The sequence below is a fragment of the Triplophysa dalaica genome, chromosome 4 (genome assembly GCF_015846415.1).
Source record: "Triplophysa dalaica isolate WHDGS20190420 chromosome 4, ASM1584641v1, whole genome shotgun sequence".
Lineage (NCBI taxonomy): Eukaryota > Metazoa > Chordata > Actinopteri > Cypriniformes > Nemacheilidae > Triplophysa > Triplophysa dalaica.
This window is the reverse complement of record NC_079545.1, coordinates 20340414-20357075: the sequence shown is the minus strand read 5'-3', so window position 1 is coordinate 20357075 and position 16662 is coordinate 20340414. Positions and strand designations below refer to the sequence as shown.

The 16662-nt window shown below is 38.1% G+C and overlaps 1 protein-coding gene across 1 annotated transcript; it reads right to left on the bottom strand.

Annotated features, from left to right (window-relative positions):
- Positions 1-91: 91 nt before the first annotated feature.
- Positions 92-12242, bottom strand: LOC130419813 (myosin heavy chain, fast skeletal muscle-like). Its single transcript, XM_056746791.1, has 41 exons — positions 12135-12242; positions 11977-12014; positions 10901-11119; positions 10136-10279; positions 9896-10052; positions 9763-9790; positions 9542-9650; positions 9353-9445; positions 9173-9236; positions 9001-9099; positions 8344-8447; positions 8119-8257; positions 7907-8025; positions 7654-7803; positions 7399-7569; positions 7012-7312; positions 6832-6896; positions 6658-6745; positions 6431-6548; positions 6227-6350; positions 5986-6122; positions 5636-5891; positions 5305-5547; positions 5012-5188; positions 4780-4925; positions 4610-4700; positions 4132-4521; positions 3928-4054; positions 3579-3697; positions 3304-3500; positions 3033-3216; positions 2640-2805; positions 2399-2523; positions 1959-2267; positions 1635-1838; positions 1429-1554; positions 1152-1322; positions 873-977; positions 681-776; positions 375-506; positions 92-206 (listed from the first exon to the last, which is right to left on the bottom strand). The coding sequence occupies exons 3-41, from the start codon at positions 11105-11107 to the stop codon at positions 192-194; spliced, it is 5796 nt and encodes a 1931-aa protein (XP_056602769.1). The 5' UTR covers positions 11108-11119; positions 11977-12014; positions 12135-12242; the 3' UTR covers positions 92-191.
- Between the last annotated feature and the right edge of the window lie 4420 nt (positions 12243-16662).

Genomic DNA, 16662 nt, shown 5'->3' with positions numbered 1-16662 from the left:
AACACAATGCTTGATCATGTATTGTGGTCCAGTAGTGGTACGCTGATCTTTAAATAATTTTAAATCAAATTGAAATAAACATATTACACACTTATGGTGTTTTTTACTCTTTTATTTAAAAAGGACATTCTACAAAAAACTCATATTATATGACTTCAGTAGATTTCCCTTCGGGTTCAGGTTGTTGGGTTTCACTCTTCTTTTGCCTAAAGGAAAAAGATGCAAATTAGACAAACTGTAAAATGTTTAAAATATTAGCTGAATGCAGTATCCATGCTTTTATTGTGAATGTTCTCACATTTTAATTTAAAAAAGCAAAAAAATTTGAACGTAGTAAATGCAGTAAAACATGTACAGACTGTTATTCAACTGACCTTTCCAACATCTCGGCTCTTGGCTCTGAGTTTGTTGACCTGAGACTCAGAAATGTCCGCACGCTCCTCAGCCTCCTCCAGCTCATGCTGCACCTTCCTTAACTTGGACAGGTGAGTGTTGGCTTGTTCCTCCTTAAAAGGAATTTTAACCATGTTAGCAACTATGCTTTGCAAGTTAATTTGCTACTGTATCACTTACTAGTAAAGACAAAACTAGTGGTGGGCCGTTAACGGCGTTAACGGCCGTTAACTAGTGGTTGTCCCACCACTAGACAAAACCAAAACATTCAGATTCGTTTTACATACCGCCTCTTCAGCCTGCCTCTTATATCCTTTGACTTTCAGCTGAAGCTTGTCAACCAGATCCTGAAGTCTTGCAATGTTCTTCTTATCCTCCTCTGTCTACAAACAATACAAATGTTTGATTTTAAATGTTTTACTATAAAACATGTTTAACATGTACATGCATCAGATCTATTGATATGGTTAAATAGATACCTGGTAGCTGAGCTCCTTTACTCTCCTCTCATATTTGCGGACACCTTTAACAGCATCAGCTCCACGTCTCTGTTCAGCCTCAACTTCATTCTCAAGCTCACGAACCTACAGAAGAACATAAAGGGTAATAGAGAAATGTACAAATTAGTTTGTACCTGTAAGTCACGTTGGTACTTGGTATAACATTGTATGTTCTGTTTCTGTTTTTAATGATAACGACAACAACTTAATTCGCATTTCTTTATAAATTATGTTTAATCTGATTCTGGAAATACTCACTCTGCTTTCCAGTTTCTGGAGTTGTTTCTTTCCTCCCTTCATGGCCAGATTCTCAGCCTCATCCAGACGGTGCTGCAGGTCCTTTACGGTGACCTCAAGATTCTTCTTCATCCTCTCCAGATGAGAGCTGGTGTCCTGCTCCTTCTTAAGCTCTTCAGCCATCATAGCAGCCTGTAATTCAATAGGACATTCTGTCACTCAAATCTATTGCATTACATTTCTAATAAGTACAACCATATCAACAGTATTTTTATATGTGTAGCTCTCCATTACTCACATCAGTGATGGCTTTCTTGGCCTTCTCCTCTGCATTTCTTGCTTCCTGTACAGTGTCATCAACTTCACTCTGGACCTGAACAAAGTCCGCCTCAAGCTTCTTCTTGGTGTTCAGGAGACTTGTGTTCTACAAAATGGATGAAAGACATTTAAATGTATAGCACTGTTCAAAATTAAATAAATATATAAAACCAAAGGCATTGTTACCTGAGAATGCAGCAGTCCAACACGCTCACTGGCATCCACCAGCTCTTGTTCAGCCACTTTGCGGCCTCTCTCTGTCTGCTCAAGAGCAACTCTCAGCTCCTCAATCTCAGCCTGCATCAAAGTGTTTCTGCGCTCCACCATGGCCACCTGCTCCTTCATGTCTTCCTGTCCTCTCACGGCATCATCAAGGTGTAGTTGGGCATCCTGAACATATCAATACTTTTCCTATAAATTTGTGTCAAAACGTTTACCTAAGGTCCTTTCATAATATCCTTCAGAGTCTAAAATCCTCGTATGTGATGAGGTCAAAGGGAAGTCACATACCTTGAGTTGTCCTTGAACATTCCTCAGCTGTTTCTGGGCCTCAGCAGCCTGGCGATTGGCATGGCTCAGCTGAATCTCCATCTCATTAAGGTCTCCCTCCATCTTCTTCTTGATTCTTAGAGCATCATTTCTGCTCCTGACTTCAGAGTCCAGTGTGCTCTGCATGGATTCAATGACTCTCTGGCTGTTTCTCTTGATCTGTTCAATCTCCTCGTCCTTCTCTGAAAGCTTCCTGTCAATCTCACCCTTCACCTGATTTAGCTCAAGCTGGACACGGAGAATCTTGGACTCCTCGTGCTCCAGAGTGCCCTGTTAATTGATGAAAACAATACAAATATAATGGAAACAATACGATAAAAACATATCACAATTTTTGTATTTAATTAATAGGATATTAATCTAAAGTCTACTTTCTAAATCTTTCATCTCCAGATACTCACTTCAGCCTCCTCCAGGGCAGTCTGAATTTCAGACTTCTCGGTCTCTACTGTTTTCTTGGCCTTTTCCAGCTCATGAATGCTTTTACCAGTCTCACCCAACTGCTCGGTCAGATCTGAGATCTCCTCTACATGTGAGAAAGGAAAATGTTCATTGTGTATAAAAAAGTATCCCCTGCCGGGTTAACATTTGTACATTTCAACACATATAGATTCAAAATCAATTAGACACATTTATTCTTACGCTGCAGATTCTTGTTTTCTCTCTTGAGTGTCTCCAGATGATCCAAAGACTCCTCATAGGAGTTCTTCATCTTAAACAGTTCAGTGCTGAGTGAGCGAGCCTCTTTCTGGGCACCTTCCAGCTCTGCCTGACCCTCCTCATACTTCTGCTTCCATTCTGCCAGAACCTTTGGGTGAGTTTACATTTTTGTTAATATAGAGAAAACCCCTTTGTTTCTATTTCAAAAAATATTTTTTTATATTGATGGACTGTCCTCTCTTTTGTATTACAGTATGTAAGATTGTAATTGGCTTCTCATAAACCACAATTACACATTAACAAAAAGACAAATTTCCACTGCGGTGGACAATAAAGTTTAAACTTACTATCTATCTTCTTGCTAAATTACTTTACCTTGTCGAAATTCCTCTGTTTTTTGTCAAGGTTGGCTGCCAATCCATTTGCTCTCTCCACATCAATCATGAGGTCCTCCACCTCACCCTGTAGTCTCTGCTTGGTCTTCTCCAGAGAGGCACATTTGGAGTTCACTGCCTCAATTTGTTCTTCTGCCTCTTGCAGACGCTGAGCCAGCTTCTTCCTGTTGGGCATTTTGAAGTCATCAGTCAGACGTGCAATTTTATATAGTATTAACAAATGTATTTATCAGATCTTTTTATAGTCATACTTGGACTCTTCAAGCTCCTCTGTGCGCTGGATGGCATCAGTTTCATATTTGCTTCTCCACTGAGCAACCTCACTGTTTGCTTTAGACATTCCCCTCTGGAGCTCAGCCTTTGCCTCCTGCTCTTCCTCAAACTGCTCACGGAGCAGGTCACAGTCATGACGGGCTGACTGCACTGCATGGGCCAGAGCATTCTTAGCCTAGAAGAACAAATCTGATATTATCTTTGTTCTGCAGGAAGTGACAAATGTATAGAAGCAATGATCATGGTGTATTACCTTAACCTCCTCTTCAATATGTCTCTTAAGCTCCTCAATTTGTTGAGTGAAAGCTTGTTTGCCTCTGGTGAGCTGGGAAACAAGACCTTCCTTCTCCTCCAGCTGACGGCCAAACTCACCTTGTGAGATTTAGAGTGTTTGTCACGTTGTGCCAATATTTTATTTATTGTGCCAGTTTATTTCACTACTGTACCACTAATTCAAAACACAATTAAGTTGTATTTATCAAAACTAAATCTGGCAATTTCAAATTTGTGTTCAGTCGAACTGAATAAAAATATAATTATTTTAATAAAAACATTTAATAGGTTTAAATTTGAAATCAATAACAAAATAAACAGTATGTTACCATTTTCAGTTTGAAGTCTTGCTCTTTGAGCACTAAAGTCATTCAGCTGGCGGAGGTTCTCATCATTCTTGGACTTGATTTCACTGAGTTGGTCCTCCAGTGTGCGGCACATCTTCTCAAGATTGCCCTGAAAACAACAAAACCATTAAATCTTTAAGAATCGGTGTCATGTTTCATTTATTCTTCTAGAAAACAATTCTCAACCTTTGCTTTAGCAACAGCCTCCATGTTGCTGGATAGATCATCAATCTCCATTTTGTATTCACTCTTCTCTTTCTCAAGCTTCTGCTTGACACGCTGGAGGTTGTCGATTTGCTCTCCCAGCTCGGCCACACTGTCTGCCTGTTTCTTGCGGAGGGCAGCAGCGGTAGCTTCATGCTGAAGGGTGGACTCTTCCAGATCACGACGCAGCTTTTGAAATTCAGCTTCACGCTTCTTGTTCATCTCGATCTGAGCAGAGGTTGCTCCTCCGGCTTCCTCGAGCCTCTCACTGATCTCTTCAAGTTCCCTGGAGAGATCAGCTCTCTGCTTCTCAACCTTGGCACGAGCAGCACGCTCAGCCTCAATCTCTTCCTCCAGTTCCTCAATGCGAGCCTACAGGAGCAGGTAATCAGACACACTTTAAGAATATTGAATTGACCTTCTTGAACAATTTACCTATTTAAGCAGACTAAATCAATACCTGAAGCTCCTTGATCTTCTTCTGAAGTTGAGCTCCAAGAGATTGTTCATCTTCAATCTTGCTGAGTAGCTGGCTTGTTTCAAAGTCTTTCCTGTTATAATTGAACAAAACCATGTATGAAACATCACAAGACAGTAGTATAGTTTTAATTGAAGCATGCTTTTTTTTACTTTTTTAGCTTCTCATCAGATTGCTGCTTGTCATTCTCCAGGTCCATGATGGACTCCTGGGCCAGTTTCAGGTCTCCTTCAAGCTTTCTCTTGGCTCTCTCAAGGTCCATACGAAGCTTCTTCTCTTGCTCCAGGGAGCCCTCAAGCTATGAGACATCAACATAGACAATGTTTTTAAAATTAATGTATGCAAACAATCTTTTTGAATAATAATTTTAGAACAGTTTCTCACATCATCAACTTGTTGCTCAAGCTTTGTCTTGGATTTGGTCAGGGTATTGACTTTGTCCTCCTCTGCCTGGAGATCGTCCAGAGTCTGCTGATGTGCCTCTTGGAGAGCTTTTTTCTCCTTTGAGAGCTTGGCAACGCTCTCATCCTGAGATGCCATTTCTTCAGTCAGGTTCTTTACCTGTGTAAATTGTGATTTTAGATCATTTTATCACATTCATAATCAGTTCCATTATTTTAAACGTGTTCATATTATCTGTAATAATAAATAAAAAAGTACTTTTTGCAATCACAAACCTTATTCTCAGTGGCATGTTTCTCCTTCTCAACTTTAGCCAAGGTGAGCTCCAGGTCATCAATGTCTTTCTTCAGTTCAGAACACTCATCCTCAAGTTTCCGCTTCTTTGCTGTAAGTTCAGCATTGATTTCTTCTTCATCTTCCAGTCTCTCAGTCGTCTCTTTGAGTTTAGCTTCAAGTTGGATTTTGCTCTTGATCAGACCCTCACACCTCTCCTCAGCATCTGTGAGATTATCAGATTCCTGAAAAAAAAATAGATTGCTATTTGAAAACAAACAAACAAAATCTCAAAACATTTGACATTCAATGAATTAAGTGAAAAACACTCACAGAGGCTACTTGCAGCTGCAGATCATTTTTCTCTTGAAGTAGAGCAACCATTTTCTCTTCAAGCTCCTTCTTTTTGGCTTCAGCTTTTGCAAGATCTTCTTTGCATTTTGCAAACCCCTCTTTCATACTTGACAGCTCCTTCTCAGTCTCAGCACTCTTTAGCAGGGGCTTAATCTTGTAGTAAACCTTCATCCATGGCCAGTGTTTGACATTCATGAATGAGCGGATGTTGTATTGAATGGTGTAAATGGAGTCCCTTTGAATGAATTGTCATTAAAATTATTAAATGCGGGATTAAATGTCATTAAAAATTATATTTTTGTAGCATTTTTATTTATTACAGCACTCACCTCCTCTCCATCATCTTCACAAACTCTCTCCTCATGAGGAAACCTCGGCAGAGAGCCTGAGTCATAGTGACCAGAGTAGCCAGTTTATCATCACGCATCTCCTCAAGAGTACCTAGAAGACCAGCTTTGAAGAACACCTGCATGTATGAACAATAATCCAGAGATTAATTTAATCTGAACTAGCACCAAACTAAATATCATTGTTTCTGTAACTTTTATCATTTTTAAGTATAATGTGAACCTTTGTGTGTCCAAATCTGTACTCTTCATGATCAACATCGATGGATCCCAGGAGTTTCTCAGAAGCTTTCTTGTTGTCCATGAATTGTCCCTCAGGGATAACACTGGCATTCAGTACCTTGTATCTGTGGATGAATCAAACTTCTTTGATTTACATCTTTGATTTAATGAAGATTGGCCTCAAACAAGAAATGGTCCCATTTACCTCTGTTTGAAGTCAGCATAGAGGATTCGGCTGGGGAAGCCCTTTCTACAGATTCTGATACCCTCCAGTACACCGTTACACCTCAGCTGGTGGATAACCAGGTGGTTCTCCATGAGACCTATAAAAACAGTGGATGGTATGACTTTGGTTGATGAACAACTCCTCTCATTAACATAACTGCATGTCCTTTTACTATCAGAATAAATGTCAGAGCTTTATTATTTTACCTGGAGTCTTGGACTCATTGGGAATTAGACAACGTACAAAGTGGGGGTGAGTGCTCCTCAAGTTGGTCATTAGCTTGCCCAGATTCTCCTGTAACATCGCTCACAGTGTCAGTGTTATCATTCATCATTAATTCTATAATTATGTCGTTTTTATAATTTTGGAAAATTACATACTCTGAACTGAGAAGACACAGTCTGCATGGAACCACCCTTCTTCTTGCCTCCCTTGCCTCCCTTCTCTGTTTAAAAAGGACGAATACATATAATATAATGACAAGAAATCTGTGCAACACTAATTTAGAGTTAGATTAATTGGAAAAATCATTACATTAACAAAGTGGGTTTTTTAATTACCTTCAACAACAGGTGGGTAGAAAGTACTCAGCAGTTTGACTGAAGACTTCTGGTACAGCTGTATAACAGACTCATTCAGTGGATCCTTGTTCTTGTCCAGCCAGCCAGTAATGTTGTAGTCCACAGTTCCAGCATAGTGAACCAGGGAGAAGTGAGCCTCAGGCTTGCCTTTGACAGGCTTTGGTTTCTGGAAAGCATTACACTTGCCAAGGTGCTGATCATACAGCTTGTTCTTGAACGTTGTGTCTGAGGCCTTGGGGAACATGCACTCTTCTTCAAGGATGGAGAAGATACCCATGGGCTGTTAAAAAAAGTGGAGTTTTACTTATATCACACAGATTCAAAATTAAAAGATTTGCATGAAGAGTTCTATAAACCAGTCAAAACCTTCTCAATAAGCTCAATGCAAGCAGCCAAGTCCATGCCAAAGTCAATAAACGCCCAAACAATGCCCTCCTTTTTGTACTCCTCTTGTTCCAGCACAAACATGTGGTGGTTGAAAAACTGTTGGAGTTTCTCATTGGTGAAGTTGATGCACAGCTGCTCCATGCTGTTGTACTAGAGAGAGAGAAAAACAAATATTTGCAGATAATTGGATATGAATCAGTCAACTTTGAATGGAGAAAAGAGAATCATTCTTACATCAAAGATCTCAAAGCCAGCGATATCCAGAACACCAATGAAAAACTGTCTGGCTTGTTTTGTGTCCAACATCTGGTTGATTCGAACAACCATCCACAAGAACATCCTCTCATAGATAGATTTGGCCAGAGCACTAACAGAGTTGTACACCTGGATGTAGAAAACAGTTACATTTAACCATTTTTTATAATTATAAGGCAGATTTATAATTGTCATGTTTAAAATGTTTTTGTTTGCATATGTTACTACATACCTGTGGCACAGTCTGACCTTTGGTCACATACTCATTTCCCACCTTCACTCTTGGGTAGCACAAAGCCTTCAGCATATCAGCAGAGTTCAAGCCCAAAAGATAGGCAACCTTGTCAGCCTCTGCAATTGTGTTTTTGAAAATGAACATTTATTCAATTAATGCCATGAACAATAAAAAAAATGTGACATGCCGATAGAACCATAAAGTCTCACCCTCTGTGCCATCAGGCTCAGCCTGCTCTTCACGCTGTTTCTGCTTGAACTTCATGTTACCATGATGCAGCACAGCTCCAGTGAACTTGTAGATGGCCATTTTCTCCTCACCACTGAAGCCCAGAATGTCAATAGCAGTCTAGAAGTTACAGAAAAGGATGAGCCAAATAATCAGGCATATTTATTATATCTACAATACCATTAACTCAAATAATAATGACTCACATCAGTGGCAACCAGCTCCTCTTTATCATCAATGCTTGCCACTGTGATCTGACCCTGACTGCACATGGGGAAGTCATAGGGGTTTGTTGTGATGAGCGTCATTTCTGTAACATACAAAGGTTGTTTATGATTATTTCACAATATTAAGTGTTATTTTAAAGAGTACGTAACATGAGATCATTAATATGTAATGTTTTAAAGTAATCAGTCTGTCAAGTTGTAAATCCGAAGGTGAATGAATGACAAAGGTATTGGCTTGAAAAAAGGGATTCGACTCTGAATCATGCAAATAAGTCGTCCCTAGTCCGATTCAAGAAACACCGCGGATTTATGTCACTACATAGAGTCCCCGCCTATGTTTTGCTAGGACTGCCTGCGACAACTTCACTCTTCTCCCCCAAACACTTCAGCTCGTGAACCTCATTCGCAGTAGACCAATCACAGCAGACTAGACCATCTGACAAATCTCATCAGACTAGGCCAGTGGAAAGTCAGTCAAGAAGTAAGGTAAGAAAAACTGGCTATTAAAAAGAAATAGGGTTTTTACACCTTCTATGTACATAAAACTGTTGTTGGAGACTATATAAACCAAAGTTGGACCTTAAAAATGCCTAGTTATGTACTCTTTAAAGGTTTGAATGACACTTATGCACCTACCAATCAGCTCAGGCTTGTGGTTGGTCATCATCTGGTAGAAGATGTGGTAGCCTCTCTCATCTGAAAGCTGGAATGTCACTCTAGACTTCTCCAGCAGGTCTGGTCAAGAAATTAAATACTTAATAGTATTCAAACAAATGTCGGTTAGGAAATATTTTTTACGGTCTCTTACATGTCTCAATGTCAGCACTAGCGAGTTTTCCAGATGTGCCAAAGTGAATTCTGATGAATTTACCCTGTTTAGACAAAATTAAGTTTTACTTTTTTATTGTGGCAACAAGCCTTTCACAATAAATATTTAGATAAAAATATAACATACAACTAATTGTACTGCATGGAATTGAAAACTTACAAAACGAGAGGAGTTGTCATTTCTCACAGTCTTGGCATTACCATAAGCCTCAAGCAAAGGGTTAGCAGCAATGATCTGGTCCTCAAGAGATCCCTGTGAAGTTAAGAAGTTTATGTATTAAATGCTATTAATAATATTAATAGAAAGTTCTATTTTTATGTATTAAGAACATTGCTTTTTGTATCACACCTTCATTTGGTTGACTGCTTCTTTCTTCTTGTCAGTATGCACTGCAACTGTGGCAAAGTACTGAATGACACGTTTGGTGTTCACAGTCTTTCCAGCACCAGATTCTCCACTGGTTTACAAGAGATGATTATCAGACAGAATATGATAAGACATGTAAAAATTTCATGAAAGTAATGTATAACAGTAACTATTTTAAACATCTTATAAAAGTAAATACATACGTGATCAGGACAGACTGATTCTCTCTGTCTGTAAATTTAATGGTAATTTTGTTTAGATAATTGTTTCATTAAGTCCGAAAAACCCTAATTTCACAAACCCAAATCATCTTGCCATTCAAAATGAATCTCTTACCAGTAAGCATGAACTGATAGGCATTATCAGAGACAGAGAAGATGTGGGGTGGGGCCTCCATACGCTTTTTGCCTCTATAGGCAGACACCACTTCTGCATCATACACTGGGAGCCACTTGTATGGGTTCACAGTAGCACAGAAGAGTCCTGAGTAGGTCTGAAACGAACAGAGAAACCATCCGATTGCAGCATCACAGTCATAATGAACTTGAATGATGTTTTATTTTCTGCTTCACTTACATAGATCATCCATGCTGCGTAACGCTCTTTGAGGTTATACAGCACAGAGGGTTCATTGAGATGGGTCATCATGGCCATGTCCTCAATCTTGTCATACTTGGGAGGATTCATTGGACAAACATCCTCCTCCTTAACAGTTTTCTCCTATTAAAGGCAGAGTAGATCATTTGGAAAATGCTAATGTTTTCCTGCTAGCAGTGAAATCATGCAATCCCCATCCTGAATCACCATCCAAAGCCACACCTCCTCCAAAACACATGAGCGCCCGCACAGACCAGAAGCTGTTGCATCAGTTCCAGCGAGATCATTTCACATTCACCGTTGAGAAAACATTAGAGTACAAAGTGAATTACATCTACAATAGCGAACATCTTCAGGTACCTGCTCTCTGTTCCCCATTGTCCCGCTGCCTGCACTTCGCACATGAGCGCGCTGATGACGTATGATGTTTGCGTGCATATGGTGCACAGTTGGATGCATAAAACGCTGACTGAAAATGTACATATGACGTATCATTGCCCTTGGACCGAGGGCTGTAATTAGCCCAACATTTTTGCCCCTACGCCTTTCACAGAAGGTATATAATTATTAAAATACCAATGTGTTGCTTTACTTATTGATTACTATCAGGATGTTATGAGACTTTCAACCAGCATGACAAAAACGTTTCTGGAGAGGATTGCCTACTCAGCCTTTAAAGCGATTCAGCAGACATTTGATTTGTACTTTTTTGATGATGATCATTGAGAAATGTGGATATTTTACCTCCTTAGTATCATTCACAATAACAGTGACTTTGGCACCATCTTTGCTCTTGATTGTTCCTTTGACGTATAGCTCTTTGGGATCAGTCACATAGCAGGCAGCCTTAGCATCAAAGGGTTTGCTCTGAGCCTCAATTCTCTCCTTCTCAGGCTTACGGAGGAAAATGGCAGCTTTGCCATAAACGGCCATCTCTGCGTCAGTACTCATGGTGGCAGGTTACTGGAAAACATTTGGTGGAAATAAATTGATAATAAATATAATACAAAAAAATTATTAATAAACACAATATTAACATTTAAATGCATCACACATGCACACATATATATATATATATATATATATATATAACAATAATCAAAATATTTCTATAATCGTTAAGTCTCAATGCAATTTGTGGTATAGTCACGAAATTTTAAATCTATAAATCTATTGATTCGTGTTCATGGACACAAATTTCCCCATTTTTCGTTTCACTCAGGATGACTTTTTATCATGTCACTCAGCTTGACTTTTAATACACAGACACAGTTAATGTACATTTATAAACTGATTTTTTAGGAAGACGTACATATTTTAGGTGGTGGCTAGGCATTGGCTAATTTTGCTAAAAAGGTGAGCTTTTCGAGAGGGCAAACACTGAAAAATAGCTACTCTGAAAAATAGCTACTCTAGCCCCACGCCCAAACCTAATGTCACTGAGACAAAGTCAATTCACAACAAAACATATGAATGAGAACATAGGAAATACTAATTCACGTGAATAAGATACCTGGTAAAATTGCTATAAATTCCCATCAGATTGCATTCATATTTATACGTATTAAAGATACCACTTAATTAAATACTATTTGTTTAAATTCGTGCTGGGTGACACGTAAAAAAGTGACAACTTCACTAATTCCATTGAGACTGTGTACAATAGTTTTCTTCTATTTAGTGATTCTAAATCCCTTGATTACCAATATATGAGTACATGTCTTAGGTATACAAAAACGAGGTCTTGAGTGGCTGCATAGACAGGCAACACAGATAAAACATACATTTCAAAACAGTAGCCTATTGTGAAAACCACCTACCTTCCTTCTCCTTGTGACCAGACTTAATTCCCAATGCCCTGTAAAACATTACATTTAAATTTCGATGATTAAACAATGATTTTGATTTTATTTTGTCATAATATGTCAATTTGAGGTCAATATCAATTGCTGTCATTGCAAAGTCAACAGACGCTTACCAGCAGTTGGTTCAACCCCCTCCAGTCTCAGGCCTTATCATCCCCTCCTCTCTTATATTGAGATGAACTTGCACACCAAGCAGATGCTAAATATGGCTAGGCATTGAAGGTTTAATTTCTGTATATAGAAGCTGTCCATTCACAGTAAAGAAAGAATGTAACCATCTATAAAAAACCAGTTCCAGGGTCATTTAAATGAATATTCATTCAAACAATCTATCAGGGATGTTGGTGTGGATGTTTTTGGATTATTAAAATGTCTACAAATATGTATTGGCTTGATTAAGAAATAAGAAAAAAGAACGATGGATTGTTTTCTGGAAATTGTTTTATTTATTAACTGCATCACAAAATATCACAATTGTTTAACATGCAGTAGCCTACTATGGAGAGTTTTTGTTAGGGTGAGGGATGTTTTATTAATTTGTTTCATAAAAGATGTAACAATAGATGTAAACCGAAACCTTACACACGTATAATAATTCACATTTTCATTATTTACATTAATACATATAGCCTACATATCAGTTAGCATACATTTTGGATTAGCTGATCAGTGTAGACTACATTGCAGTGAATTTCTTTCATACCATTTCTATTTTCGTCCGGCGCAACTAATGCGTTATATCTGGGCATATCGCCATATGGGGTGCAGTATCCTGTGGTGGTGTTCATTTAAGTCACTTTTGTGGTGACTTTCATGGACAATCCACCGTGGAAATATGATATTGTCCATAAAAGTGACCATTAAAAAGACCAAAACCCATTTTGTTTTACCTAAAGAAGGCTAGCATATCGAAAATATGACCGCTTACGTCCCAACATAAAAGAATGGCCAACGAAGTTATTGAAAAAACATCGTATAACATTCAGTATTTAGTTAGATCATCAAAAGTTAGCTACGTATGACAAGGGGCATTGTCTTTATGAACCCTTGTTAAATCATTTAAAGGTTGCATTAAAATCTCACGCATCAGCTATTGTTATCACCAGTGAACAGCACGAAATTTTCGGCCGAAATCCAGAACCGTGTTTGTTGTTTTCATCAAATTGTGTCAAAAACATTATTCTATATATGCAGTATCCGAATTCCATATGCACATTTTAAATCAGCCAACAGGTACCGCTACGTTGTCTAGGATGACAACTAACCTATCCAAGGACGAGCTGGAAAGTTTTTCCTGCAAAAGGTGGCGCCAGAGGAGTGGGAACGATCTAAAAATAGGAGGGGAACATTGGAAACTTTATGATCCTAAATGAAGTTAAATGATCATTGCTTATTGGAAATGTAAGATATTTCTCAAGCAATAGAAAATTTTCTTTTACAGTGACTGTCACGAGTTTACATACATATTACAATTTACATAGTTTAAGAAAAATAAATAGTAAGATAACATTAGATAAAATAACTTATTTGTTTTGGGTTGTATTTAATTGAATACTGCCCTGAACAAACTTAAGCAAATCACAAATGTAAATCACACAGAATTTTCTAAACATTCTTGAAGAGCACTTCAAAAGTTCAAAAACGTTCTTGATTCGTAATGGGGTGTAATGTTACTCCAATTTACGACTGTTAAGGTTTCGTGGTAGTTGTTTATGATTATCTTGTTTGTCCCGAGACATTAAACTATCCACTGACTATCAGGAAACGTCTATCAGGTCTTCACTTTTGCATGATCTTTTGCATATTTGACGCCTGTCCTGCAGTGACTGTGTGATGTTGAGACTAATCTTCACTTTTGCACAGCGAGGACAGTTAAGAGACCTATACAGCACACAGCTATTAAAAAGATCCAAATATTCATAGAACACGGTACAGTATGGTCAGGCGTAATCCTCTAAACAGGATGAATGGTGTAAATTTTTATTATTTTGTCTTCTGGGAAACATGTTTGCTATATATCTTTGACAATCTTCAGGACATATCTTGGATCTTTCTCTCCAGTGACATATGTGCCAACTAAAATAGCTAGCTGTGCAAACCCAAAGAGCCTTCAATCAACAAACAGCCCTGTAATGCACTCATGGCATGGAACAATGCATATAAATAGACTTTAAAGCACTAATACTCCTGCAACAATTTACTAGCTAAACTGATATACTCAGGGTGTGGTAAACTATATATCTATACCATTAAGAATTTATTCTCTTTTTGGATAAATATTTATAGTATTATTAAATCATATATCAATTTAATACTTTCCCCTTTGTAATGCTCCATGTTGGTTTAGCTTTTCAGTCTTTTGTATTATGTGAATCTGTCTTCCTCTATCATAAGAGTGCTGCAGCGCAGACTAAAAACAGTTGTTCTTTATTTAAATATTTTTTCATGTATACTGTAACATTGATTATAACTTTAAACTTTTTATTCATATAGCACCGTTAAAAACAAGTGCTGTTGACAAAGGTGGTGTGCAATCGATTAAAAAAGCAATATAAAATAAAGCAATTAAATTTACATCCAAGCATACAGCATGAATTAAATTAAAGAACAGCACAGAGAAGACCAAATAGCATAGTAAATTGCAATTAAAAGCTAGAGAGCAAAGGTGCATCTTGAGCTTTGATTTAAATGCATGCATTGGTACAGCATATATAACATGAAAAGGTCTCCTCTCACTTTAATTTTGGCACAAGGAACATCTAATAGACTCTGGCTGGATGACCTCATAGACCTTGGAGGCTTATAAATGGATAATAAATCAGACAGGTGTACAGGAGATAACCCGTTCATTATGATATATTTTAGGCATCTAGTTGAGGTAAAAGTTTACATCACCTCTTGCAGAATCTGGAAAAATATAAAAATATTTATAAAATAAATTTAGTCCTGCCCTGAAAAAGTTATTTTATGAAAGAAATGTGAACATAAAGTTCACGAAGAATAATATCAGATTTTTCTGGTGTAACATTTTTATATTTTATTTCCTGAGAAGCATATTAGTGTTTTAAAGCTTCTGAAAGACATATCTAAATGAAACAAATATGTAAGCAAAACAATAACAATTTACACCAAAAAACATTTTCAGTGCTTTACACCCACCTGACTTTAAATTAATCGTATTGCTTTTATGAGCATCACTGGATCTTTCTGTTTATTTAAATAGCTGTGTATGAGTCTCTTGATTGTCCTCAATGTAAACAGATGAATCTCAACATCATACTGTTACTGCTGGAAATGTGTCATATATACAAAAATGCTGAAAAAGCAAAGATTCTTGAGGGTCTGGGTAATTTTTTAGAAGGTCAGTGGACAGTTTAATGACTCAGAACAAACAAGAAACCCTTAAACAACAATGACAAAATTAAAAATCATTGATTGTGCAGTAAACATCGTAGTATTATAATCAGGCGGATGTAAACTTTACGACCTGGGGCCTGTTTCAGAAAGCAGGGTAAGTGCAAACTCAGAGTAGGTTGACCCTGGAAAACGGAATAATCAGGCTTTTCCTCTTCAGAAATTGAGGTGTCTCATACTCAGAGTGAGTAACCATATAACCTACTCTTTCTACCTAACCTGGTCGCGAGCTGGTTTTATTCCACAAACCCGGAGTTTGTTACAATCTCTGCCCCTTTTCGAAGCACAAGCGGTTTTGAAATTGCCTACGCCATTTGTTTATTTATTTGTTTTCCCTAATCGCGCACAATTTCGTCACACGGACATTAAAATGGCATGTCCGTTTATTCAGGAACCCGTATATGAGGAAGTTGCATCAATTCGTAGAGAGTTAAATTTACGTCGGGAGAGTTTGGATGTTTAATCATGTACCGGAGGATTTTTTATTTGAGCGATGCTAATTTTCTTTACAATACATTATCCACACTCTGCTTCATCCTTACATCACAAACCTCAGTCGTCGTGGCTGTGCTCTTACATCTGAGAAGAATCTTTGTATGGCCTTATGTTTCTTTGCTAATGGTTGCTTTCTATGTAACACCAGTGATGCAGAACACGTTAGCAAGATAGCTGTATGCAAAGCGGTAAGCGAAGTGTGTCTCACTCTCAAGCACTTTTTGCACATTTTTGTTAAGTTTCTCTGGCCACGAACCTGTGAGAGCCATCAAAGAGGAGTTTCACAGGATTTCCAGGAAAATGGTGTACATCTTTGTAAACTAGGCTAATTAAATAAATGTTTCCCAATGTTATTGGTTGCATTGATGGCACTCATATTCCCATCATCGGTCTATCCCAAAATGCGGTCGATTATGTCAATCTGAAGTCCATCCACAGCATTAATGTGCAGGTTATACTGACTAATGTTTCCTAATGTCAAAGACTGTGTCCAAGAACAGTAACTCTAATTTCTACAAAAAAAATTCAAGAGGCAGAGAATATTGAATACTATGAATAAAATTTATGAGTAAACATGATATAAAATAGAAGACTTTGGCGTAGGCCCCATCCGTATTAGAATCCAGGAGTTATGGATTCTTGCAGATCCTGCCTGAGATGAAGGCAGGGGCGGAGACTTCCCCCTGACACAGGACAGGGACCGACCTGGTGGTGGTGGGGAGCATGGAGGGT